This window comes from Bufo bufo, chromosome 8, assembly GCF_905171765.1.
Source record: "Bufo bufo chromosome 8, aBufBuf1.1, whole genome shotgun sequence".
NCBI classification, from domain to species: Eukaryota; Metazoa; Chordata; class Amphibia; order Anura; family Bufonidae; genus Bufo; species Bufo bufo.
Window position 1 is genome coordinate 19,988,673 of NC_053396.1, and position 26,386 is coordinate 20,015,058.

General features: G+C 42.5%; 1 protein-coding gene and 1 long non-coding RNA gene across 2 annotated transcripts in view; one reads left to right on the top strand and one right to left on the bottom strand.

Annotated features, from left to right (window-relative positions):
• The first annotated feature begins 1,627 nt into the window (after positions 1-1,627).
• Positions 1,628-2,564, top strand: LOC120977171. The gene is made up of 2 exons (XR_005773837.1): positions 1,628-2,190; positions 2,226-2,564. It is a non-coding gene; the product is annotated as an uncharacterized LOC120977171 (long non-coding RNA).
• Positions 2,565-3,538: 974 nt separating this feature from the next.
• Positions 3,539-26,386, bottom strand: part of ENG (endoglin) — a 28,853-nt gene continuing 6,005 nt past the window's right edge. Inside the window, exons 2-15 of the mRNA XM_040404966.1 lie at positions 23,014-23,165; positions 19,614-19,736; positions 18,841-19,009; positions 18,077-18,242; positions 15,406-15,532; positions 14,976-15,144; positions 13,957-14,084; positions 11,817-11,957; positions 10,035-10,070; positions 9,614-9,721; positions 8,646-8,846; positions 7,780-7,837; positions 5,365-5,466; positions 3,539-4,261 (exon numbers count right to left, since the gene is read on the bottom strand). Coding sequence (XP_040260900.1) covers positions 4,143-4,261; positions 5,365-5,466; positions 7,780-7,837; positions 8,646-8,846; positions 9,614-9,721; positions 10,035-10,070; positions 11,817-11,957; positions 13,957-14,084; positions 14,976-15,144; positions 15,406-15,532; positions 18,077-18,242; positions 18,841-19,009; positions 19,614-19,736; positions 23,014-23,165 — 1,799 coding nt within the window. The 3' untranslated portion in view covers positions 3,539-4,142. The remainder of the gene's footprint in view (positions 4,262-5,364; positions 5,467-7,779; positions 7,838-8,645; positions 8,847-9,613; positions 9,722-10,034; positions 10,071-11,816; positions 11,958-13,956; positions 14,085-14,975; positions 15,145-15,405; positions 15,533-18,076; positions 18,243-18,840; positions 19,010-19,613; positions 19,737-23,013; positions 23,166-26,386) is intronic.

A 26,386-nucleotide genomic window follows, 5' to 3' on the forward strand; every position in this document is an offset into this window, starting at 1 on the left:
GCCCGCGATGCGCATGCGCGGGCCGGCAATACCCGAAATCTCGCGTCTCGCGAGATGACGCACGGATGCGTCCAGGAGGAATGAATCAACCACCTTCCGGACGCATCCGTGCGTTAGGCGGTCGGGAGGTGGTTAAAGTAATGATGGCCACTCGTTTTTCTTTACTTAGCTGCTTTTTTCTTGCCATAATGCAAATTCTAACAGTCTATTCAGTAGGACTATCAGCTGTGTATCCACCTGACTTCTCCTCAACGCCACTGATGGTCCCAACCCCATTTATAAGGCAAGAAATCCCACTTATTAAACCTGACAGGGCACACCTGTGAAGTGAAGACCATTTCAGGGGACTACCTCTTGAAGCTCATCAAGAGAATGCCAAGAGTGTGCAAAGCAGTAATCAAAGCAAAAGGTGGCTACTTTGAAGAACCTAGAATATGACATATTTTCAGTTGTTTCACACTTGTTTGTTATGTATATAATTCCACATGTGTTAATTCATAGTTCTGATGCCTTCATAGTCATGAAAATAAAGAAAACTCTTTGAATGAGAAGGTGTGTCCAAACTTTTGGTCTGTACTGTATATTGTGTGAAGAATTTAGTTTTTGTGTTTACTTGTTAATATAAGAGAATCCAACGAATACTGAATAAGAAACTTTATTTGATGTTACACTTAGTGCACAACATTTAGGTAAGATACACAGTAAACAGATGGTATCAGGATGGGGTAGAGGAGCGGCGGACATTATACTGGACTCATGTACAATAAATAACATATTTGATCCAGGATAGCTCAGTTTGGTTTCTTTCGCGTGGGATTTTGTTTTTTTCCCCGTAGTTTTGTGTGTATCGTGCACTTTTTGATCTAATTTCTTGGAATGTATAAGTCAAGTATAACATTAGGAGCATATACAATATATACTGTACCAACAACCAACATATATAGACGAGGATTCTACACAGGGTAAGTTATACTTTCTACAACCTTACAAATAATACAATGCCATTAATAAATATATACAACCGTTGTCAAATCTCTTTACAGCCGGAGGTCTCTTGGGCCCCCCAGCCGTAATAAGCAGCCATCATGACCCCTATAGTTATGATATCTATACAAAAGTAACAATACTGGTTAATACATAAATCCAACCTTTGGACTAGAGCTAAACCGCGACTTGTGCCATGTGAGGTCGGAGGCAGAAGTGCCGCACAACTACATGAAGTGACCTCCTATATCGTCCAATCAGATTCCTGCTTTTATCTTTCCACTTCTGGTTAGAAAATACATGGCAAAATCTGATTGGTTGGTATGGAAATGCTGTCGAGCAGAAAAACTGGCCATAGCAACCAGTTAGAGCTCAGTATTAAACTACTGTGGAAAACTATAAGCTACCCTGTGATTGGTTGCTGTGGGCGGTCAAGTTTTCTTTTTTTTTTTTATTCTCTATCTCTTGTTCTCTTGTTAGGATAACTAACGCCTAATAGCTTTGTTACCCATAGCAACCAATCAAATACCAGCTTCCATATTTCCACTGCAGGTTAGGAAATACAATCTGGAATCTGATCGGTTGGAATGGAAAATGTTGTCTAGCAGAAAAACAACAAAAACACTTTGTTGCCCATAGCAACCAATCAGAGCTCAATATTAAACTACTGTGGAAAAATAAAAGCTGCCCTGTGATTGGCTGCTGTGGCCAAACAGGTCAAGCTTACTCTCTCTCTCTTGTTTGGATAACTAAGGCCTAATGGCCTTGTTACCCATAGCAACCAATCAGATTCCAGCTTCCCTCTTTCTGCTGCAGGTTAGAAAATACAAGTTAAAAAAATGGCCTCCATGAGAAAAAAACAACAAAAAAACTTGTTACCCATAGCAACCAATCAGATTCCAGTTTCCATCTTTCCACTGCAGGTTAGAAAATACAAGCTGGAATCTGATTGGTTGGAATGGAAAATGCAGTTTAGCAGAAAAATAGGACCTGCTTGCCCATAGCAACCAATCAGAGCTCAGTATTAAACTGCTCTGGAAAAATTAAAGCTGTGCTTTGATTAGTTGGTATGGGAAACAAGGTCAAGTTTTCCCTTTTATTTTCTCTCTTTTGGCTTTGTTGCAGATGGAAACCAATCAGAACTCAGCATTAAACTGCTGTGGAAAAATGAAAGCTGCACTGTGATTGGTTGCTATGAGCAACAAGGTTGTTTTATCTTTTTTTTTTTCTTCTTGACTAAGGCCTAGTGCGTTTGTATGTAACCTCGCCACTGCCCCATTCCCGCCATATCCGTGCCAAGCATGGCAGACGTCAAGACCTAGCTCTGGCCTTAGAAATAAAACACTATAGACAAACCAACAGCTTTTACATAGTAAAAATAAATAAATTAAAAACACTGAGAATTTTTTTTTTACAGACTGGTCATATCTGACAGACTTTTGTGCCCAAGCAGGCTTCCACTCCTGGTAGGCTGGTTGGAATATGGGGGTACATACCACGGCATTTGTCTTGTGATGAATGCAGAAACACAGGGAGATTCATATAGAAACAAGTGGTGGTGATGAATTGGAAAAAAAAAACAACAACTTTTTATGACTGACCACACAGCATTTCATCTGAACAAGCAGAGCTGCAGTGTAAAGCAAGGAGGAGGGACAGGTCCAGTGGCCTGGTCCACCGACTGTTTCCCACCTTCATTTTGTTGCTGATGGTGGGTTGCCTGCTGAGGTTCACACCTTCCATACGGAAGGAAGTACCAGAGCTGGTGCCACTCGTCTACATATACCCGTACTGGCAGGGGCGGACTGGGAACTTCAAGTGGCCCCATGTTATAGGTGGGTTCAAATTGACAGAAGGCGGAGCAACACGAGTAGGCAGGGACAACAGAAGTAGGCGGGGCAGCAATACCGTAATGCAGCATAAAATACCGCCCCTGCAGAACCAAATACCACAGTGCAGAACAATATTGCCTCTGCAGAACCAAATACCACTGTGCAGCACAAAATACTGCCCCAGCAGAACCAAATACTGCAGTGCAGCAGTCAATACCGCCCCAGCAGAACCAAATACCACGGTGCAGCACACAATGCTGCCCCTGCAGAACCAAATACCACAATGCAGCACACAATACCACCTCTGCAGAACCAAATACCACAGTGCAGCACAAAATATCACCCCATCAGAACCAAATACCACAGTGCAGCACACAATACTGCCTCTGCAGAACCAAATACCACACTGCAGCACAAAATACTTCCTCAGCAGAACCAAATATAACAGTGCAGCACAAAATACTGCCACCCTCACCATATTATGTGAGTATGGCGGTACAGCTGAATTCAGGAGGGCACCTGCTACCACTGGCCAGATGCATAAGTACCTGATGCTCCTAGCATTAATTAATGCTGAGAGCATCAGATTATTAGGTACCTGGCTGGTGGCGGTGAGGAGGGCTCGGGCGGCCCTTTGGGCATCAGCCCACCAGGAAATGTCCCTGTAGGATCTATGGCCAGTCCGCCCCACTGCGTACTGGCCACATCGTTTCCTACTAGGATCACCCGTGAGAGGGTGGGCACCATGATTACTATTGTTTTATGTATCTTGGTCATTGTGAAGTGATCCTGAGGTATTTGCCGTATACTGTGGTTAGTGGATATGCCGCCATCCAGTTGGATGGTGCACACATAAAATATGTTTCTGCTACAACATATGACTGCTACAAATGACTGTCAAGTCTTACGATATGTAAAAGCAAATACTGTAGGTTGGATTGAGAGGTTTATATTAGGTAGCTTAATAAAAACGCTAATAATTGGAACTGTCCATGTGCCACCATTGGTTCAGGTTATCAGTCCAGGCCTGATGGAAGTGACTATTAGTCCTTCTGAAGGAAACCTTCTTGAAAACCGTCTTTTTTTCCAATATCAGTGGCTTTGTTACCCGTCAAGTAGACATTGACCTATTGGAATATTGCAGCTGGTCTCGTCCCCACGTCTGATGGATTTTCACCAATTTTGCTTCGGATAACAGAGAATTAAAGGTAAATGGACGTCAAAGAACACATCTGCTTCAAGACCCTCACCATAAAGTCACAGCTTTACAAACCGATAGGGCCCCATTCTTTATGGCGTTTTTTGTTACGTTAGTATACTCTGCTGTTATGCTCGGCTGCTGGTACTGCAGGGGGTACTTTGTGTGCTGTCGATACTGTGGTTTGTGCTGCTGCTCTCGGACCCTCCAGGCATTGTTGGAACTGGTTGCATCTTAAAGGAGGAGCCTACAAGGAAGAAATTACTTACTGTTACTTAAAGGCTATGTACACCTTTGGGACATTTTATTTCTATCATTGTTGCATTGTACTTATTTTGAGCTAAAAATAATTTTTTCATTTGGTCTTTAGGAAAAATGTTGATCCCCTTTCTCTGTACAGCCTTGAGATTCTCTAGCAGCTGATGGTTCCTTATCTCTGATCTAATGAACTCTAATTGTAGCTCAAATCTTACTAAATGTGGCTTAAATAAGTGTTTATGACCTTTTCAAAATTTAGAGATAAGATTTATTAGATGACTGGCACAAACTGAAAGTGAAAATACGATTCACACAACTAGACAGTTAACCCTTTGTGACAGAACGGCTGAATATTTTTAATAAAGACCAATTGAAAAACAAATTTTTAGCCCAAACTGAGTAACATTCAATGATAAAAAAAAAAATTGCCCCTAAAAGGTGTACATACCCTTTAAAGAGTGTCTGTCAGCAGGATCAACCATATTAATGCCTGGTAAGGTTGATCCTGCTGAGTGAAATAATACCTCATTCATGTTCTTCTGTTGTGCTGTGACTGAGAAAAATAACTTTTTGACAATATGTAAATTAGGTCTTCTGTGTGTTGAGGGGCCACTGGAGCACTAGAGCTCCTCCGCTCTGCACTTAGACCAGGGCAAGACATCTCGCCCAACCCTGTAAACTTGCGTCTGCACCCTACACCGTGCATGCATAGTGCATCTGTCTCTGCTTCACGAGCAACGCAGATGACTACTGTGCATGCTCTGATTACGTCATCCTCGAGCTGGAAGAGGAGACCCTCAGTTTCGTTCGTACAGCCACAGATTTGAAATCCTCATCAAGAAGTTACTTGTGAGATGTTAACATATAAGCCACATGAGATCCTTGCGGAAACTGTGGCAGGGTACCAGGATGAGGTTTAGCCCCATGCCACTGAATAACAAACTGCAAATCTGCAGCAGAAATCTGAGGATTTCTGCCACAAATTCCACTGCAAATATATAGTGGCTTTTTCCAACGTGTATGTGAACATACCTTAATTGACATCTGTTGTCATGGGTGAGATAACAAAGAGTGCTATCATGGCGTACTCACGTGTGCGGGTGTAGATGAACCACAGGGCGGCTGTAAGAAGTGCTCCAATCAGGAATGCTCCAAACGTGATCCCCAGGACTGACTCCATGCCGAGGCCTTGCGCTGGAGAGACACAACATTGGGATCTGTTTTTTTTTTCCATCAACCTTTTTGTGCCTATTCTAATGCACGTGTTTTACGTGTTTCCGTTTTTATGTGTTTCCTGCTGTATGTATTTTTCATGTTGCGCCTGTTGCATGCTGCCAAGCAGCTTATCTCGCTTGCACCATGGCCCTATCAGTCTCCCTCCCTGCTTCAGCTGATGAGCATTCAGTGTCTCTTCCCCTTCTCCTTTCCAATAGCCTTGTGTTTGTTTTGGCTTCTGGTTGCTTCCTTCCTGCCCTCACATCTCCCCCCTTCCCCATGTACCGGGGTCAGCGCACACTGCTTCCTGAGGGCAGCTTTAGCCCTTGTGCTGACTGCTCTCTGCCGGTGACATCACTAGTCTCTGGGGAGCAGGGGAAGAGGAATGCTGGCTTCAATATGAGGGTAAAGTCACAAATTTTGACTAGTGACCCAAATACAGCTTTGAATATAGGCAGGGTCGGACTGGACCACCAGAGAACCAGAGGTTCCTTCGGTGGGCCCAAGCTCTGACAATAATGGACCCCTAATAAAACAAGTCCTATATACTCAGAGGGTGGGCCCTCAGAATTATTTCCTCTGGTGGGCTCAAGGGACTTCAGTCCGACACTGAATATAGGTGTCCTATAACGGAAATGAAATGGACCAGTTGGATCTTTCAGTCAATGACTTTGTTACCGACTTGCTTTCCTGCATTGGGAACCCTACAAAGCTGTCCTATGCCGAACATATATAATTGCAAACACTTTAGTGTTAAAATTAAAGTTCTTGTTTATCCCTCGTTAACTTGTAGAGTCCAAGTCATTATCTTCAGGCACTAACCTTAAAGGGCATTTCTAGGTTCAGGATATTGATGACCTATCCACAGGACCAGAGGTTCCTTCGTTGGGCCCAAGGACCTATCCTCAGGATAGGACATCAATATCAGATCGGTGGGTGTCCGACTCTTCGCACCCTTGTTGATCATATACTAACTAAACAGTATGTCTACCAACACATTGTTGACTTTCAGGATATTGCAGCTTTGTCCCATTCACTTGCGGATATTCCATCACACCGATCCTGGAAAACACCTTTCAAAGCTATGTACACCTTTGGGAGCAATTTTTTTTATTATTGCATTGTACTCATTTTTTCAATTGGTCTTTATTAAAAATGTTGAGGCCTTTTCTCTGTACAGCCTTGAGATTCTCTAGTTTGCTGTCTGTTTTCACTCTGTTCCGTCAGGCAGCTCAGCTGAGGGCTCCTTATCTATGATCTCTGACCTCCTAAGCTCAATTCTTATCTTACTGATAAGAATGTGGCTTAAATACGTTTTTTATGACCTTTTAGTAATTTAGAGATAAGTGTTATTAGAGGCACAAAAGGAAAGTGAAAGTACTATTCACACCGCTAGACAAAGAGCTAACCCTTTGTGACAGACCAATTGAAATTATTATTTTTTGCCCAAAATGAGTAAAATGCAATCAGAAACAAAATACCCCCAAAGGTGTACATAGCCTTTAAAGTGACCTCTGGTTCAAGAAAATAGAGGAACAAACAGAACACTTATCTGGTGTCCTCCTTTTCATCTTTTCAGCTGAAGATCCACTAATTCCTGGGCTTCTCTTCTGTCATCCATGATGGCCGCACTACTTCTCAGACTACCTGAAACACACTGTGCATGTGGTAGCCCAAGACACTTCCTGCTGCCCTTTGTTTGGCCAGTACTGCTGGCCAATCGGAGGAGGGCTGGACAAGCAAGAAGTCTCTTGAACTACCAAATGCCCAGGGTAGGAGACAGGGACAGAAGAGAAGCCAGGGAACCTGCAGATCTACAGCTGAAAAGATGAGAAGGAGGTCACCAGGTAAGTGTTCTGTTCGTTCCCCAGTTAATGTGATATTTTTTTTTTAAATGGAGGGTCGCTTTAATACAACCCCCCAATAAGCCGTTTTGAGCTGGTGGCACCACAAACTGTACAGTGTATGAAACTGGAGGCAGAGAATATCGTACACTGTGTTGTGCCCATGCCGGGTACTGCAGCTCAGCTCCCATTCAAGTTAGTAGTAGCTGAGGTTTAGTACCCGATGCCTGAATCGACACAGTGTACCGAGCCTTTCCGTTCCGTACACTTAGTTCCTAGTGCCGCATGAGCCCAAAAAAACTGTTAAACCCCCATGATCTACACAGTGGATGAAGCCTTCTGCTTCCACTCTATACACTGTTAGTTTCAGCAGCTGTTGGACTCCCACCAATCTGATACTGATGCATTGAATCCACAATATAATATAAGAGAATTTGTTTTCACTTACATTGAGATTTGGACTTGTTAACTATAGCCACATCCAATGACCTGTTCAGACAGCAGTCCTAGGATGCAATGAGAAGGACATAATGAGGGTATATTCCTATACATGTATATATAATATGTTGTAGACATAGACTTAAAGATCTTGAGTCCTGCACATAATATATACCTGGTCATACCACCTTGCCACCAGTGACTAATGTGCATCCTCTATTTTTTTTATACTTGGATAACCTACGTAAAAACCCTTTGATTTTCTTGTTGAAAGTCTTATTGTCATATGGGAATAATTAGGGACCCTTATCGGAAACCTCCCCCTTGCAGCAAAGATCATCTCTTGCTCTGAAGGTCTATGTATGCTAATTGATTCAATATATTCCATACATTGGATTACTCTAACACAAGGCAGAGGCTAGGGACTCTTTGATGACTTTGTCAAGGTAAGGATGGAATCAGCGGGGGCTCACCGTGACTCTGTCACCCATGGGCCCAATTACACTGGGAACCAGCTCAGCTCTAGTTATCAATAATCAGTCATGATTGCTAAACCTATGTATGTGAGTTGTTTGTTTTATCTTTAATATATGTAATCACACTTGGTAAATATTTTTCATCACTTAGCCTGCATAAGCCTATTTATTCTTGAATCTTTTAATTCATGTTAAAACAATTTAGTTTTGTACATTGATCTTTCTATGTATTCGGCGGAGTAACTTAATGTTTCTGGGCTCTAATGCAAAAGCTGTGACCTACAATAACTATAACCTACAACAAACTATAATATAATTTATAATACAGGTGTAGCAGAGGATTTGACTGATTCTCCTGCACCCCCGATAGCTATGCCCTTGTTTGTATCTCAGTACTCACCACTGGGATATCATATCCATAACAAAAAGCACAGCTGAGTTTGGCAGAGCTTGATTCTGGGAGAGATAATCCTTCTGTGTTAAATATCCAGGAGAAATATTCCGCAGAAAGCTGAGGCCGGTTTCTGTTCAGTGTCAAGGTCTTGTTACCCACCGATAAATCACACTTGCTTATTGAGCGGTTTATGAAGGTAGTGTCCACCTACCAGAAGGTCAATAAATATGTCAAACCTCGGCAGATATCTCATCTACAGATTATACAAGAGGACTTCTTCTCCACCAACCCCACTTGCCCCCACAGTTGACAATCTTTAAGAATCTTTTTCTAAAATTACCAAAATTATGTAATGGAGAAGAAGGTTATTGAGCCCTTCTGTGCTCGCGGTCAGGTGGAGGACCTTGGGAACGAAATTTGGTGGAACCCCCATCTAATTTCTTAGATCCAGACCTTACCTTCTATCACAGCCACAAATAGTAGACATTTTCATTTTTAGCTACGCAGACATTGTGATAATAGTAATCTGAATACTAGCTAATTGTGAGCTCCTAGAATGCTTCCATCATTGAAGCTACTCGACCCCAGTGTACAGCGTCAGACTGAAGTTCCTGGGGCCCACCCTCATAAAAACAATCCCTTTTAAGCCATTTTTATCATCTATAAGGTTTAATAGGATATCTGGTGGTTATTGGTTTCAACACCAGTTCCAAATTCTGCTAGACCTCAGGGGCCCTGCATTATAAGGGGACCATTATTGTGTCAGAGCTTGGGCTCACTAGAGGATCCTCTGGTATCTAGAGGGCCAGTCTGATCTTACCAGTATAAGATCTGTAAAAGGTCCTCCCACCTGAACCCCCACAGGCACCAGGGCCTGGGTGTGATTGTTACCTCAGCATCGCCCGCAGCTAAACCTCATGCATCTGATTAGCTTTAAAGTGATGGCATTAGTTTAGGGATATCCCAGTACATACCCGCACATAGGTGATCTTGTCAGCATTAAATGTATTGGTGGACAGAGTGAAGTCAGGATTTTGAAATACTTCTACTTTGATTGTTGGGATCTCGCACATTAATATTTTCTAAAATATACAGAACATTTATTCAGCTTCTAAGAACACATAGTACTCTGTTATATATATATAAAGTAGAACTAGAGCAGTACATAAATTGTATAATACAACACTATAATATAACACTATAGTATAATGCAACACTATAGTACAATACAATACTATAATATAATGCAATACGATAATACAATGCTATAGTATAATGCAACACGATAATATAACACTATACTATACAACAACACTATAATAAAAATACAACACTACAATATAACATTATGGTATAATACAACGCTGTAATAATATTATATATAGTCTTACTTACATTAAAAATTTCTTTTTCATTACTTCTTATGTTTAACTAGAGAGAAAAGTACAAAAACATTTATTAGAAATATCAGAACACATTATATAAAGAAGGCTCTTATGCATTAGGCTACATTCATACGGCAGATTTAAGAACATATTGAAGTCAATGGGGCTATTCACATGGCCATTTTTTTAACGGATAGTGAATAACGGCCATCAAAAAAATAGAATATGTTCTATTTTTGGCCATTTTCATCGCCAGATGGACCCTAATGAGATCAATGGGACCATTTTTAATGGTCATTAGGAGTGCACCTGTTTAACGGCCGTTAAAAATGGGTACACTATGGGAGCCCTGGTCTTCCTCTTCCCACTCTATTGATCTTTCCCTCTATTGTGGGCTCTGATAATCATCATGGATGTATTGTGCACCGAGGGGTGGTTGTGCGGTTATAAACCCTCTTATTCCTGGTCGCCTCCTAACACCAGACCTATGTACCCTGTAGCGCTATGTCTATTACCCCTGATTTCCTGATGATTTCTTTTTTTTTATTTATTTTTTTATTTAAGTCTTATTTTATGTATGTTTTTTTTGTTCCACTTGTTTGGAATGTCCAAATAATTGGACTCCAAGTCCTTTGTTTTAAGTGCATTATTCTGTACACCTTTTTGTTGAAAAAACCTAATAAATACCATTAATTAAAACATAAAAATGGGTACACTAGTGGAAAATGGCCTTTTAAGGGGTTAGAAAAAATTACTCTCATCATCCACTTGCATGCACAGATGCAGTCGCTCCTCTTGATGCTGAAAGACCTACGGGGGACCACTATTGCTGCTGGGGGCCACTACAGGGGACATTATTGCTGCTGAGGGACATTATTACAGCTGTGGGCCACTATGGGGGACATTATTACAGCTAGGGGACAGTATTGGGGGGCATTAATACTGCTGGGAGCCACTATGGGGGATATTATGTATACTGCAGGAGTTAGGATTTTATTTTTAAAAAGCCAATGAAATTCATCCTTTTTTAACGACCATTTTTAACATCCATGCAAAACAGCCATTAAAAATGGACAAATGGATGCAAAAATGGTAGAAAAATGGCAGCGAAAAACTGACAGTGTGTTTCATTGTCATGTGAATGTAGGTTTAACTCTGTTCATCTCTGTATTATGCCTTCCATTATAAATGAAGCCAAAATGCTGTGAAAGATCCAACACAGGACAGGCACTAAAGGCTTATAATGGAGTCTTCCAGGTTCTGTAACAGTGTCCATCATTTTACTGGTAAAACAGAGCTGCATGCTGCACCTGTGACAAAATCTGCAAAGGAGGAGCTCCTCCAACACTGACGTGAACCCTAGGAAGTCACATGTAGTGGTGGCCCTGGCCAAACCCTGAAGCTCCTGAGCCTTAATGACAAATCTGTTACAGGACTTCCACCTACCATGTGTCATTTATAATACTGGTGACATCTTATGTGGTAGAGGGAACTATGGACCTCCTCAGGCATCAAGACCCAAGTGTGACTGCTTTCTCTTCAACCCCTATATCTACAACCTTATAATGGTCTTTGTCACTGGCAATCAATGGAGGCTCTAAGGCAGGGACTTAGATATGGCTCTGTGCCTGGCATTTTTATGGGGGCGCTGTGGTTGGCAATTGATGGAGGTTCCATAACTTGCATTTTATTACATTCTTTGAGGGCCTTTTTGCTGGTACTGCATGAAAGCTATGTGGTCTCAGAATAGCAGACAAGTCTGGAGTAGTTTATAATGTCTTAGATCACTCACACTGTTTATTATTTCATTATTTATTACGGTGCTTCCACACTCCGCCTTCGATGTGGACAACACGATATAGTCTTCTACAATCTCAGCTGAGCACTCAGTGCTTTGAAAAGTTATCTGTTCAAGACTCTGGAGATTACAGACCTAAAGTATAAAAAAAAAATGAAGCAATGATTCAACGTCAAGAAGTGGCAGAAGCCTGAAGACCCAAACACTAGACATGCAGGTAAAACATACAGTACAGACCAAAAGTTTGGACACACCTTCTCATTCAAAGAGTTTTCTTTATTTTCATGACTATGAAGGCATCAAAACTATGAATTAACACATGTGGAATTATATACATAACAAACAAGTGTGAAACAACTGAAAATATGTCATATTCTAAGTTCTTCAAAGTAGCCACCTTTTGCTTTGATTACTGCTTTGCACACTCTTGGCATTCTCTTGATGAGCTTCAAGAGGTAGTCCCCTGAAATGATCTTCCAACAGTCTTGAAGGAGTTCCCAGAGATGCTTAGCACTTGTTGGCCCTTTTGCCTTCACTCTGCTGTCCAGCTCTCCCCAAACCATCTCGATTGGGTTCAGGTCCAGTGACTGTGGAGGCCAGGTCATCTGGCACAGCACCCCGTCACTCTCCTTCATGGTCAAATAGCCCTTACTTTCAAAGTTTTCCCAATTTTTCGGCTGACTGACTGACCTTCATTTCTTAGTAATGATGGCCACTCGTTTTTCTTTACTTAGCTGCTTTTTTCTTGCCATAATACAAATTCTAACAGTCTATCCAGTAGGACTATCAGCTGTGTATCCACCTGACTTCTCCTCAACGCAACTGATGGTCGCAACCCCATTTATAAGGCAAGAAATCCCATTTATTAAACCTGACAGGGCACACCTGTGAAGTGAAAACCATTTCAGGGGACTACCTCTTGAAGCTCATCAAGAGAATGCCAAGAGTGTGCAAAGCAGTAATCAAAGCAAAAGGTGGCTACTTTGAAGAACCTAGAATATGACATATTTTCAGTTGTTTCACACTTGTTTGTTATGTATATAATTCCACATGTGTTAATTCATAGTTTTGATGCCTTCAGTGTGAATCTACAATTTTCATAGTCATGAAAATAAAGAAAACTCTTTGAATGAGAAGGTGTGTCCAAACTTTTGGTCTGTACTGTATATTACATCTGGTCACCGGGCATCGGTGGTATCAATCTTAAAGGCAGTGTCCATCTTTGCAACCAATTTTTATTTTGATTGTTGTAATCATTGATTAAAAAAATATGAGGCAACTTTTCAAAAAGTCTTGATGCAATATCTCCTACCTTTTTTTATCTACAGCTTCAATGCAGTCCTATAGTTACAGATTACAAACAAAAACCAATGTAGTCTACTTGTCGATAACCTACCGAAAATCCATTAGGAACAGGCAGGGGCCAGAAGAAGTGGAGTAACACATGACTGCAAAATCAGACTACACGTCATTGGGGTAGAACCAGACATGGAGGTTGATGGGCGGACAGTGGAGACACGGTAGTGATATGGCCTACAAGCCACAGCTTTTTTAATTGTCAAAAGGACCATGCATTTTTGGGGGAAAACTGTCAAAATGTAGCTATGAACAGTAAGCAAGTCACTGACAATTCCTAAGGATCTAATAGAAAACATTCACGGCTAGCATGGCTGCATCATGGATGCATTTTCACCACCCTCCATGTTTGGTCCCACCCCAAGTAGACTCTAGCCATGGGAATTATGGATACTGGGAGAATAGAACTATGGAAAACTATGACACCATATTACAGTTCTTTAATACACTGGTCTGTAATACAACACATTCTTGAACTCTTAGTCATCTAGGGTCATCTGGGGCTACAAAACTTTTAGCCTATCCTTAGGTTAGGCCATGAATATCAGTTCGGTGGAGGTCTGACCCACTGCGCAGCCTTCAATGAGCTGGTTGAAGGAGACTATACATTTAGTTGTGGTGTGTCTAGCATTACCGCTCAGTCCCACTCAATGGAATGAGATGTAGTGAGTTGTAACACTAGTATGAGGCCTCCATGGCTCTGGTATTGATGATGGTCTATACTAAGGAGGGACCACCAATTTTGTAAATCTCTTGAAATTCTACTTTGATAGTTTACCTTCATGACTTCTTTGCTCATTGAGATGATTAGCTTTTCATCATTGCACATGTAGTGCATGGTGGCCTTTAGCAGCTTCAAACACTGGTCCTCCGGTTCCTTAGTCGTTGGGGCTATCTCCTCAGAAACTAGTCACGAGAAGAGAAAACGACACAAGCAAACGGAAAATAATTAATTAAATGAATATTATATAAAAATATCTATGGATCCTTTATACATAACCACAAAGGAGGTCACCTGTCCCTGTTTCTAATGCTCTATTATATACATATGTGCCAAAGTTGATTATGGACACCTAAGGTGTTGGAGACCGGTTGTGGTTGGCATCTCTGGAACCTCTAAATCTACACCAACACAGACTTTACTGACATACAAGGTTAACTTGTCCCACCTCGGACTAAGTCATATAGCCTCAGATTTAAATGGGTTGTCCAGTGAAAAACTTTCTACATTCTACAGCCGAAAGGACCCTGAGCTGTCAGCCTGATGTAAATCTAGCAGAACAATTGCAGCAATGAATTGTGAGATCTCTGGATTCATATGAGGAACAGGGCTGGTTCTTTATTAGAAAGAGACGGTCATGTAGTATATGATATAGGATTTTCATATTTTACATCAAACATGGAATAACCCCTTTAAAGCGGTTACCAGGAGCTCCCCATACACGTCAGCAGAATGGTGGATTTGTCTGATAATACAATGTTTAGACTTAAAAACACCACTACCCACTACTCATGCAAACAACATATGCCTCTCTTTCTTCTCCTACATAGTTTATATGCCTAAAACCCACCGCCCTGTACTAACCAAATATTTGATGCACTGGCATGTCCATGCATCACCTAGGAGGCCACTTATTTGAATGGTTGCCTTATAATGTTATATGCAGTGGAAATGTCTGGCCAAAAGCGGGGTGGACCTAAGGCAATCATCTGATGGCTGTGTCAGAGTTATCCCATACTTAGTAAATATCCAAAAAGATTAAGAAAAAGATAAAATAATAAGAGTTTTGCCCTTACCACAAGAAACGGGAAGTCTCACAGATCTGGCATCAAAGACTTGTATGTATGAGATGCTTTTCAGATCTGCTCCACCATTATATCTAGCAATGCTGAGGAGCTCATCTCTGGTTTCTGGTAGAGATTCGGCAGGTATCCTAAATGAATGCAGCGTGGAATTGCCGGAGGCCTAGACAAAAGGAATACATTTCAGTTGCAAATCACCATAAACATCTTCTCAGGATCCATATTTATGTTTTCTGAGGTAATGACCGTAGTCCGAGCAGTGCCAAACAGTCTATCTGAGTGTTATGTTGGTAGGGCATGGCTAGATTAACGTTGGTGGAGGTTGATTTCCATCTTTAGGACCTTGACCCCACCTGACCCCCATCTTTTCCACCATTAGGACCATGACTCCATCTGATCCCCATCTGTTTACTTCTTAGCTTACCCTTATTCCAATATTTTCATTGTTATGAATGTTCCAGCTGTAGCCTTCCTCGCTCTTCAGATACACCATGGGTGGATGTTTGCATGGTCCGTTGTTGATGACCACATTAATATCTATTTCCTTGTGACTGCAAAGGAACAAGAAAAAAAATGTATTTACTCCACTTTAGTGCTCCAAACCTGGGGTGGACTGGGAACTTACAGTGGCCCTGGAAAAAGAAGTGGCCCCCATGTTGTAGGTGGGTCCAAACTAACAAAAGGCGGGACAACAAGATGGCAGAGATAGCAGAAGTAGGCGGGCCAGTGATACTGTAGTGCAGAGCAAAGTACCGCTCCAGCAGATCCAAATACCTCAGTGCAGCACAAAATACTGCCCCAGCAGAACCAAATACCTCAGTGCAGCACAGAATACCGCCCCAGCAGAACCAAATACCACAGTGCAGCACAAAGTACCGCCCCAGCAGAACCAAATACCACAGTGCAGCATATAACACCGCCCCAGCAGAACCAAATACCTCAGTGCAGCACAGAATACCGCCCCAGCAGAACCAAATACCACAGTGCAGCACAAAATACAGGCCCAGCAGAACCAAATACAACAGAGAAGCACAAAATACCGCCTCAACAGAACTAAATATTAAAGTGCAGCACAAATTACCGCCCCAGCAGAATCAAATATTTATTGCAGCACAAAATACCGCCTCAGCAGTATCAAATACCACAGTATAGCACAAAATACCGCAACCTACGCCAAAGTATGATCATGTATCATCATCCTGAAGACAGAGATACAGTTGAATTCAGGAGTGCGGCTGCTCGCCAAGTGCATAAGTGCCTAATGGCCCTACATTAATTAATCCTGAGAGCATCAGATCTTTATGTACCTGGCTGGTGGCCATGATGAGGGCTTGGGTGGCCCCTCTGTTGGCTCTATGTCCAGTCTACCCCTGCTCCAAAGTGATGCAACTTCTCAAAAAGTCTCAATTACAATAAAATCCTAGGCAAACCTATGTGTCTCCATGGTAACAGACTACAAACAACCCCTAAGTGTAGACGGATCCTGCAGCCAGCTTTCTATCCATCTATTAGTTAGAGTGCTTTTAAAAAACTCTATTTTTAAAGACCCTCTGTTTGCTGAATTTAAAAGAGCAGCACTCACCAGCTTTGATTTTATTTGAACTGGAAGGAATGTGAACTACACAAATAGCTTCTTTTATATTTGGACTATTCGTCAGAGGGGACGGCCCTCCAGCTGTTGTAAAACTACAACTCCCACAATGCCCTGCTGTAGGCTGATACCTGTAAGCTGTTCGGGCATGCTGGAAGTTGTAGTTTTGCAACAGCTGGAGGGCCGCAGTTTGAGGATGCCTAGAGGACCCAACATGTCACCGTATTGATTGATGAATTTGGTAGAGCAGCAGTAAGACTGAACACTTTCTGCTGGTTCTACCCCCCCCCCCCCCCCAACAATAGCGGTTGATCATTGGCCAGTGGTCAGCTTTTTCATTGGAGCAACCTTATATCAAAACTGTGGACTGCCCCTTTAAAGGGCTTGTGGCATGAAAAATATTTGACATTTTTCAAAGCAGCTCTTGGTTCCGACTACTTTTGTAATTACATGTCATAAAAATTTGGTACAGCCACTGAGTTATGTATCTGTATAGCGCCACCTGCTGTTTGTTCTTTTCCTTATTTCTCAGTCCACCTGACACGCTCAGTTTAAAACTGCCATCAGCCATAAGTTATGTTAGAAGCTGTGGCTGCTTCATGGAGAGGGCTACAGCAAAAAGGACATGCCCCCTGAGAAAAGACACGCCATTGGAGCAGCAGCAGAAATGACACACCCTCTGAGCTGCAGCAGAAAGGATGCACCCCCTGAGCTTTTTCTAATATCTCTGTCCTGCTCACTGAGACAGAAGCACCCACTCAGTTCCATCCTTTAACTGCCACCAGCTGTAGCAGAAAGGACACGCCCCCTGACAAAGGACACAGCCCCTAAGCTGCCAGCCTTGCTCCAGAACAATTGGAGTAATGAATGGGGGGATCTCTGGATCCATGTAAGGTACAGGGCTGGTTCTAGCTTTCTACTTTTACACTAGTGTTCGGGGCTCCGCTTGTGAGCTCCGTTTGAAGGCTCTCACAAGCGGCCCCGAACGGATCCGTCCAGTCCTAATGCATTCTGACTGGAGGCGGATCCGCTCAGAATGCATCAGTCTGGCACCGTTTGTCCTCCGCTCAGCAGGCAGACACCTGAACGTAGCTTGCAGCGTTCGGGTGTCCGCCTGGCCGTGCGGAGGCAAACGGATCCGTCCAGACTTACAATGTAAGTCAATGGGGACGGATCCGTTTGAAGTTGACACAATATGGCTCAATTTTCAAACGGATCCGTCCCCCATTGACTTTCAATGTAAAGTCAAAACGGATCCGTTTGCATTATCATGAACAAAAAAAATAAAAATAAAAATAAAAAAATTATTATTATTATTATTTTTTTGTTCATGGTAATGCAAACGGATCCGTTCTGAACAGATCTAAGCGTTTGCATTATAGGAGCGGATCCGTCTGTGCAGATACCAGACGGACCCGCTCTGAACACAAGTGTGAAAGTAGCCAAAGAGATTGTCCTGTACTCTATGATGTCTGTGCATCTGCCAGAAGTCACTGCAGCGTACCTTGGATGAGGGTGCGGATGGGTGACATGGACGATGTAGGCGTTTTTAATAGGTTCTGCATTTTGGAGAGTGCACGTCTTTATTTCAGCAGCAGAATAGTCCGCTTGGAGGATGTCCATAGCTTGGAAGTTATCCTGCAGCATGCACGTCTCTGGCCCGGTTTCATCTATGAAGAAATAAACCATCACATGGCGGAAAGAAACAAAATGTGCCGCCAATTGCTTCTCTGCCAGCAGATTTAACCCTTTGAGCATACCCCTTCTAACAGAAAACTGACGTGTTTGAAGTTTTGGTCTGTGGTGCTCCAGGTGCTGAGACTATCAGTGATCAGCTGAGAACTGTGCCCCATTGTTTCATGGTTTCTCGGAGGTCTCAGCACCCAGACCCCCACCTATCAAAATTTCTGATAAGTTCTTCAGAATGGTTAGCACTTTCATGACTTTAGGCTTCTCAAAGAGGTGAGGATCACAGGTTGTCCCACCACTGGAACCACAGCTGCAAATAATCCTACAGCAAGCGTTCAATTTCCCTGCAGCGCCACCACAGGAAGATAAAAGTATTGCAGCTTCCTTTGAAATCAATGAGTAATTCTTGTAACGTATAGATCTACTGAGACCTCCGTAGAGAGACATGCTTGGCAGCTCGGTAATGGCCCTGACTGGGGAGCCCCCTTCTTAATTCATTGAGAAAAATGTAGGATACAGGTTTACATATATATATTATATACGTATAGTTTATCGCTAAATCAGAATATTACCGCTCACCCTGCTTCAGATCCAGGTAGATTTTGTTCGGATTTTGCAGTTCAGCAAAGAAGCTCACTTCGGAGTACTTGGCCTTTGCCCACTGAAGAAGCTCCTCGCTATTTTCTGGCAGATCCTCTTGAGAAATGTTCCAGTGTGCCAAACTTTTAGTCATCACAGACCTGGGATACTGACATAAAGAAGCAAATATAGATAATGTATGTGACAGCTGTATAATAAATGGAGCAAGAAAAAAAGAAATACAGTGCATCTAGGCAGATAGATAGATAGATAGATAGATAATAGATATGAGATAGATAGATAGATATGAGATAGATAATAGATAGATAGATAGATAGATAGATAGATATGAGATAGATAGATATGAGATAGATAGATAGATAGATAGATAGATAGATAGATAGATAGATAGATAGATAGAAGATAGATGGATAGATAGATAGATAGATATGAAATAGACAGATAAAAATATATATATAAGATAAAAGAGAGATAGATAAATAAATAAATAAATAGATAAATAGATAGATAGATAGATAGATAGATAATTGATAGATATGAAATAGACAGATAAATATATATATATATATAAGATAGATAGATAAATAAATAAATAGATAGATACAGTAGATAGATAGATAGATAGATATGAGATAGATAGATAAAAATATATATATAAGATAAAAGAGAGATAGATAAATAAATAAATAAATAGATAAATAGATAGATGATAGATAATATATATGACTTTGGGAGGTGAGGCGGACACTTACCTGCAGGATGACTGGCAGATGGTTGTCAGTGATATATATGAAGGCACCGGGGTCTGTATTCACAATCAGCACAGGCGGCTGCCCTGGCATCTCCCCGTCTCTGGAGACCTCCAGCTGAAGGATCTGTGAAATAATCAGAAGTTCATTCAATACATACTGGATAATTGCTGCTTTAGTAGAGATCTTGTTATGTAACTACTTATTGCAGGGCTCGCCTTAGGAGTGCAACAGACACCCCTGCTGAAGGGGGCGCTATAGATGGTATGAACTGTATAGCTGCATTATTATTCAGACACTATGTGGCACATTTATTAAGACCAGCGTTTTACACGCCGATCTTAATAAAGCCCCATAGCTGGCGGTGGTTCAGCTGAAGTTATGAAGCGGCACCGACTTCTCCATAACTTCGGCGCATCCAGCGCCAGTTCTAAATGTAAGACGGCTTCTGAGCAGTCTTACATTTAGACCTTTTTCGACGCCTAAAACAGGCGTAGAAAATGGTGAATGAGACGGGCAAATTTAGGTATATTTCAGCAGAGTAAATGACCCCCTATATAACACTGTTATAAGATTACTTTACATATAGCGTTATTATTTGGACACTATATGGTGGTATTATTTGATTACTATATTTGATATTATTTGAGCATTGTATGGTAGTATTATCTGAGTACTGTATGGTGGTATTATCTGAGCACTGTATGGTGGTATTATCTGAGCACTGTATAGTGGTATTATCTGAGCACTGTATGGTGGTATTATATGAGCACTGTATGGTGGTATTATATGAGTACTGTATGGTGGTATTATCTGAGTACTGTATGGTGGTATTATCTGAGCACTGTATGGTAGTATTATCTGAGCACTGTATGGTGGTATTATCTGAGCACTGTATAGTGGTATTATTCAAGCACTATATTTGGTATTATTTGTGCACTATATGATGGGAATCTCAGAGCACTATATGTTTTGGTGTTACTATCTGAGCACTGTATGGTGGTATTATCTGAGTACTGTATGGTGGTATTATCTGAGCACTGTATGGTGGTATTATCTGAGCACTGTATAGTGGTATTATTCGAGCACTATATTTGGTATTATTTGTGCACTATATGATGGGAATCTCAGAACACTTTATGTTTTGGCGGTACTATCTGAGCACTGTATGGTGGTATTATATGAGTACTCTATGATGGTATTATCTGAGCACTGTATGGTGGTATTATCTGAACACTGCCGAGAATTGGCCTGACAAATACCGCCGCGAGCGTCGGGGAGCAGGTTAGCATGCTTCTGTTGATATATCCTGCTGGTTGGGGTATTAATGGGGCACAACTCCTTTAAAGGGAATGTCTGCATTTTAACCCAGTGCTCCAGGGGTATTTTGGTCAGAACAAGTTAGAATGGTTATCCCCTCTGCATTGGATAGGGGATAACTGGTGGTCTCCAAAAAACTGGGACTATGGCCTATCATAAGAGCAGCAGTGGAACATGCTCCAGTCATCACTATGGGGCACCTGGAGATATAGTAGTCTACAGCACTTGGTCAGTCCCATAGACTTGAGCTTCAAACCTTACCCAATCCAGGCCTCCCGTGCTGTGGCCAAAACATTTGTTTTCATTTAAGATTGCAAAATGTGAGAGTGAACGTCTTGGTCTAGTGACGTTACGTCCAAAGATTTCCTCCAAGAATTCTTATTTCTCCTTCCCCCGTTGCAACACAGACCCCAGGGGGCTTCCCAACCACATACAAAGGAGGGAGTTTTGTCACTGGAATGACCCGTATCGCCATAGTGTCGCCCATAATGATGCCGCCTGGTGATTCGACTCATTTGCTAATTTTATCCAGTGAAGTCTCAGACATTGTTTCCCCTGAACTGAATTAGGACTGGAGCTTAAGCTGCATTTCCAGTAATTCTTCTCTGAGCCAAGAACGGCCTCTTCCCCCACCCAGCACGGCGTACCCTTTGCACCATATACCTTGTAGACCCCGTGACAGATGGGAAATATGTCCTAAAAGATCTCCTGAGGAAGAATGTCTACGGTTCCTGAGCTGGAATGCTATGTAATATTAATCCTGATAGAATACCACCATATAGTGACCAATAAATACCACTGCAGTGCCTAAAAAATACCCACATACATTTCCCAAATAATAACCCTGTTTAGTACCCAAATAATACTACAATATAGTGGCCATTACTGTCACTAATAATTCAACTATACAGTCTACAAATAATATCATCATACAGTGCACAAATAGTACCACAATACAGTGCACAAATAATACCACAATACAGTGCACAAATAGTACCACAATACAGTGCACAAATAATACCACAATACAGTGCACAAATAATACCACAATACAGTGCACAAATAATATTACCATACAGGGCAAAAATAATAACATCATACAGCGCACAAATAGTACCGCCATATGCTTCACAAATAATACCACCAATACACTGCACAAATAATACTACCATACAGTACACAAATTATATCACCATACAGTGCACAAATAGTACCACCATAATACCACCATACAGTGTTCAGATAATACCACCATACAGGGCATAAATAGTATCAACATACAGTGCACAAATAATACCACCATACCATACACAAATAATACCACCATACAGTGCACAAATAGTACCACAATACAGTGCACAAATAATACCACAATACAGTGCACAAATAATACCACAATACAGTGCACAAATAGTACCACAATACAGTGCACAAATAGTACCACAATACAGTGCACAAATGATATCACCATACAGGGCACAAATAATACCAATATACAGAGCACAAATAGTACCACCATATGGTTCACAAATAATAACGCCATACACTGCACAAATAATACTACCATACAGTACACAAATAGTATCACCATACAGTGCACAAATAGTACCACCATAATACCACTATACAGTGTTCAGATAATACCACCATACAGGGCATAAATAGTATCAACATACAGTGCACAAATAATACCACCATACAGTGCACAAATAGCATCTCCATTCAGAGATTAAATGGAGCACCTCTTGTTTCATAAAACCTGCCACATGTCAGTAAGGGAACAAAAAAAATGTGCAGCTAATTGCTTTCTAACCAATGGATTTAACCCTTTAAGCGTACCTGACTGACATGCCGCTATGTAATAAGTTTTGATCGGTGGGGGTCTAGGTTCTGAGACCCCTGGTTATTAGTAAAATAGAAGGGTAACATTGCTCAGCTGAGTGCTGCGCTCCTTTGACTGTGATCAGCCCTGGTGGGCTCTCCTCGGAGGTCTGAGCATGCAGTGGTCAATTTAAGCCTTGTAGGGTTCGGGGGACTCCATATTAGTAACAGACATAATACCGACATCACAGTGAACACTCACCTTAATGTTGCTTGTGTAATGGACATTAAGCACGTAGACTTCTTGACTTGAGAACTTTCCTACACAACCCTTTATGGTGAGGGAGTGCTTGGCCACAGCTTCGGAGACCACGTTGCTGCTGTCCTCTTGAAAATCACACAGGGACACCGGAACTGCAATAAAAACCTCATCACAAAAATGACAAATCCCATATGTTACTTATGATACCATTAGTGGCAGTAATATGGCTTTGAGCCAGTCCCAGAATTTCCATGACCTCCCAGGGGCAATATAGTATCTGCAGCTGCCAACAGGTGGTGGGCACATGAACGGGCCCAAGACCCGATCTTGGCATGCATGCCACATGTTGAGGAACATTGGTCTACAAAGTCTCTTATACATTGTGAACCTTTTTCGATGCTTGCACTGGAGCTGCAGTCCTAAATTTGGAGGTTTTGGGCATACAGCTGCTATGGAACATTGAGGGATCCAGTCCCAGTTAGTCCCATCCTCTTTGCTATTGGTTGGCGAACCAGAGCAGGACTCCCCTCTCTAAAGGAGAGAATTGTCCCATGGGCCATGGAAAGGACATAGAAGGGAGAACAAACACCAGAACCTCCTTTTTTGAGGGGGTAAAACATCATGCCCTAATGGGGAGTAGGATTACAGTCTTTTGCTATGGGGTGCCCTCCCTACTACATATTTTGCACTGCATGCAATTTTTTGCACGTCAGATATAGATTACAAGGACCTCCATTACAAATGAATGAAGCTGAGCTGCAATACCTAAAACAACCTGTGGACAGGGGTGGCACTGTTTTTTTCTCAGAAAGTAGCCCTGTTTTGCTAATTCTGGACAGCTTTTTTAAAGGGTTATACCCATCGCAGACATTGATGGAATATAGCTAGGATATACCACCAATGTCAGATGGGTCTTGGTACCACCTCTGGGATGCCCTCCTATCTCAATAACGGGGCCCTCAAAGCACCGTTGTGCTCTCCATTCCCCTCTATGGGAGACTCGAAAATGGCCAAGCATGCTCGAGTGGAGAGCACACCGCGCCTGCACCTTTCCATTTACCGCTACGGGACTGCCAGAAAAAGCTGAACCACGCTCAGCTCTTTTCGGAAATACCTTAGCGGTGAATGCATGGTGGTCTCTCTTGCGCGCTGCACTCCCCTTCTCTTTGGGGGCGCTATTCTGGAGATAGGAGCAGACCCAGAAGTGGGACCTGCACCCATCTGACACTGGTGGGTTATCCTAGCGATATGCCACCAGTGTCTGAGATGAGACAACTAGGGGTGCACCACCAATGAGGCCAGGTGAGGCAGCATCAGGTAGGGGCAAGAGAGGGGCAGCCAAAGGGCCATGGGCTGAAGGGAAGGGGTTAGGTTAAGGCGCCGTTTCAGTTTTCACCTCAGGCAGCAGAAAGGCTAGGTGCACCCCTGGAGACAACCCTTTTAAGTATCTTCTGACATATCCATGAGATCCATTTTGGGTCTGTGAGTTGGGACCACCCTCGATCACCTAAATATTGAGGCCCTCTGCATGCACTGGGCACTTTGCTCCTTCACCTTTGGAAATTCTCAATTTCTTGATAGGAAATAGCTTGATGGATTCTCCAAAATATGGAAAACAGAACAACGTTGAAGGGATAGAGACCCCCCCCCCCCCCCGCCCCTAATTTTTGCAATCAATGGGGTTCCCAATCCAAACCACCACCACCACCAATATCAGAGTATAATACTGCCCTTTGGTTCACATTCTCCAGTAATGGTGAGGTGAGGGCTACATTGGCATTGCATAGTAAGGACGGTAGCATTGAGCCGACTATTTTTTTCCCTTTGTGTCTACGAAAGGTCGCTGACTGACAGGCGAGTCCAAGCATGTCACTCAGCAGCAGGTGGGACAATGTTAGGGAGCCGGAGTTCCCCACGTGTTCTTCAGTCAGACGCATAGTAAAAATAGCATACTGCCCTCTGGATGTGTGGGCAACTTCCGGCTAAAAGGGGTGAGGATGGACACGCGGAAGCTCCGAGCTGGATTAATAGGCGGTTTAATTAATGACTGGGGCTCTCATCCAGACCTCGTAGCGGGTCACAGGCCAGAGTAGTCACTATTGTGCATGGCTTCCTGTCAGCACAAAAAAACAACCCTTATCTGGATGCACCAGACTGGCTCCTTACACAACTTCCCTGCTTGTTGCTCCTCACTGAACTAAAACCGGCTGCGCGAAGCGACATCCTACACTGACTCAGCACGCCGCCCCCTGTCCATTCTCGTAAAAACGGTACAAAAAACTAATTTCCTACCAAAGCTTACTTTTGCCTTCTTAACGCCACTGTCATAGCCAAAAAAAAGAGAAGGGTGATGACTAGTGGCCAGGGCTGCAAAGTGGCATGGCCGGTCTTCCTGCAGTGCCGCCTCCCGTCCCTTTTGCGTCACCCACAGGCCAGCTGGCACCACATTATGTCATTATCAGATAAAGCCGCGCAGGCGGGTGCCTGGACAGAGGCGCTTGGTGGATCAGATAGGGAGGAAAATGCAAAAAAAGGGAAGTTCTCTGGAAGCAAAAATAAATACCGTCACCCCCTCACTCCCACCTCCTTCATGACGCGTCTCAGTGTCTCCCAAGAGCCGAGAACCGATCGACAAAACAACTCCAAGAATGGAGATCTCAGTTGGGTTCAGTCTGAGGTATTTAAGCACGATACAAGGACAAAAATAATATGAGAAACCACGTGAAGCTGTGGAAAACGGAATTTTCCTCTAAATTCCAAAAATTTGAGGCATAAAGAGACATTGGATAGGAGAGAAGGGAAGATCGGTGGGGACCAACTGGTTTGACTCTTACTGATGGCTGGGATGGAGGATCTCTATTACCCATCCTGTAACTGGCCATGGAGGTCTCAAAAGTGGTATGGAATGATGTTGAGCATGCCCACATCCCACTCCATACAAGTCTATGGAAGATAGGAAAACAAACAAGCTTGCTCAGATGTTTTATTGGTGGTGGTCCAACTCCTGAAAGCTGAGCATGCCTACTACCCTTCCCAGACAAGTCTATGGGAGATGTGGAGACAATCAAGTTTGCTCACATGTTATCTTTATGGTAGTTCAATTGCTAAGATCTCTACAGATAAACTAGACTGGGGATAACAGCTATACGGCAGTGGTGGGAAAAAGTTGTATAAAGCGATGACTGAGCATGCCCACTACCTGTTCCAGCCAAATATATGGAAAATATGGAACAACTAATAAGGGTGCTCACTTGGTGGTGATCCATCTACTGGGGAACCCTACAAATTAGTAGACTGGGGATACCAGTCATCCCTTTTGTATATGGAAGTGGTGGTAAAAAGTTGTAGAGAGTGATGGCTGAGCATGCTCACT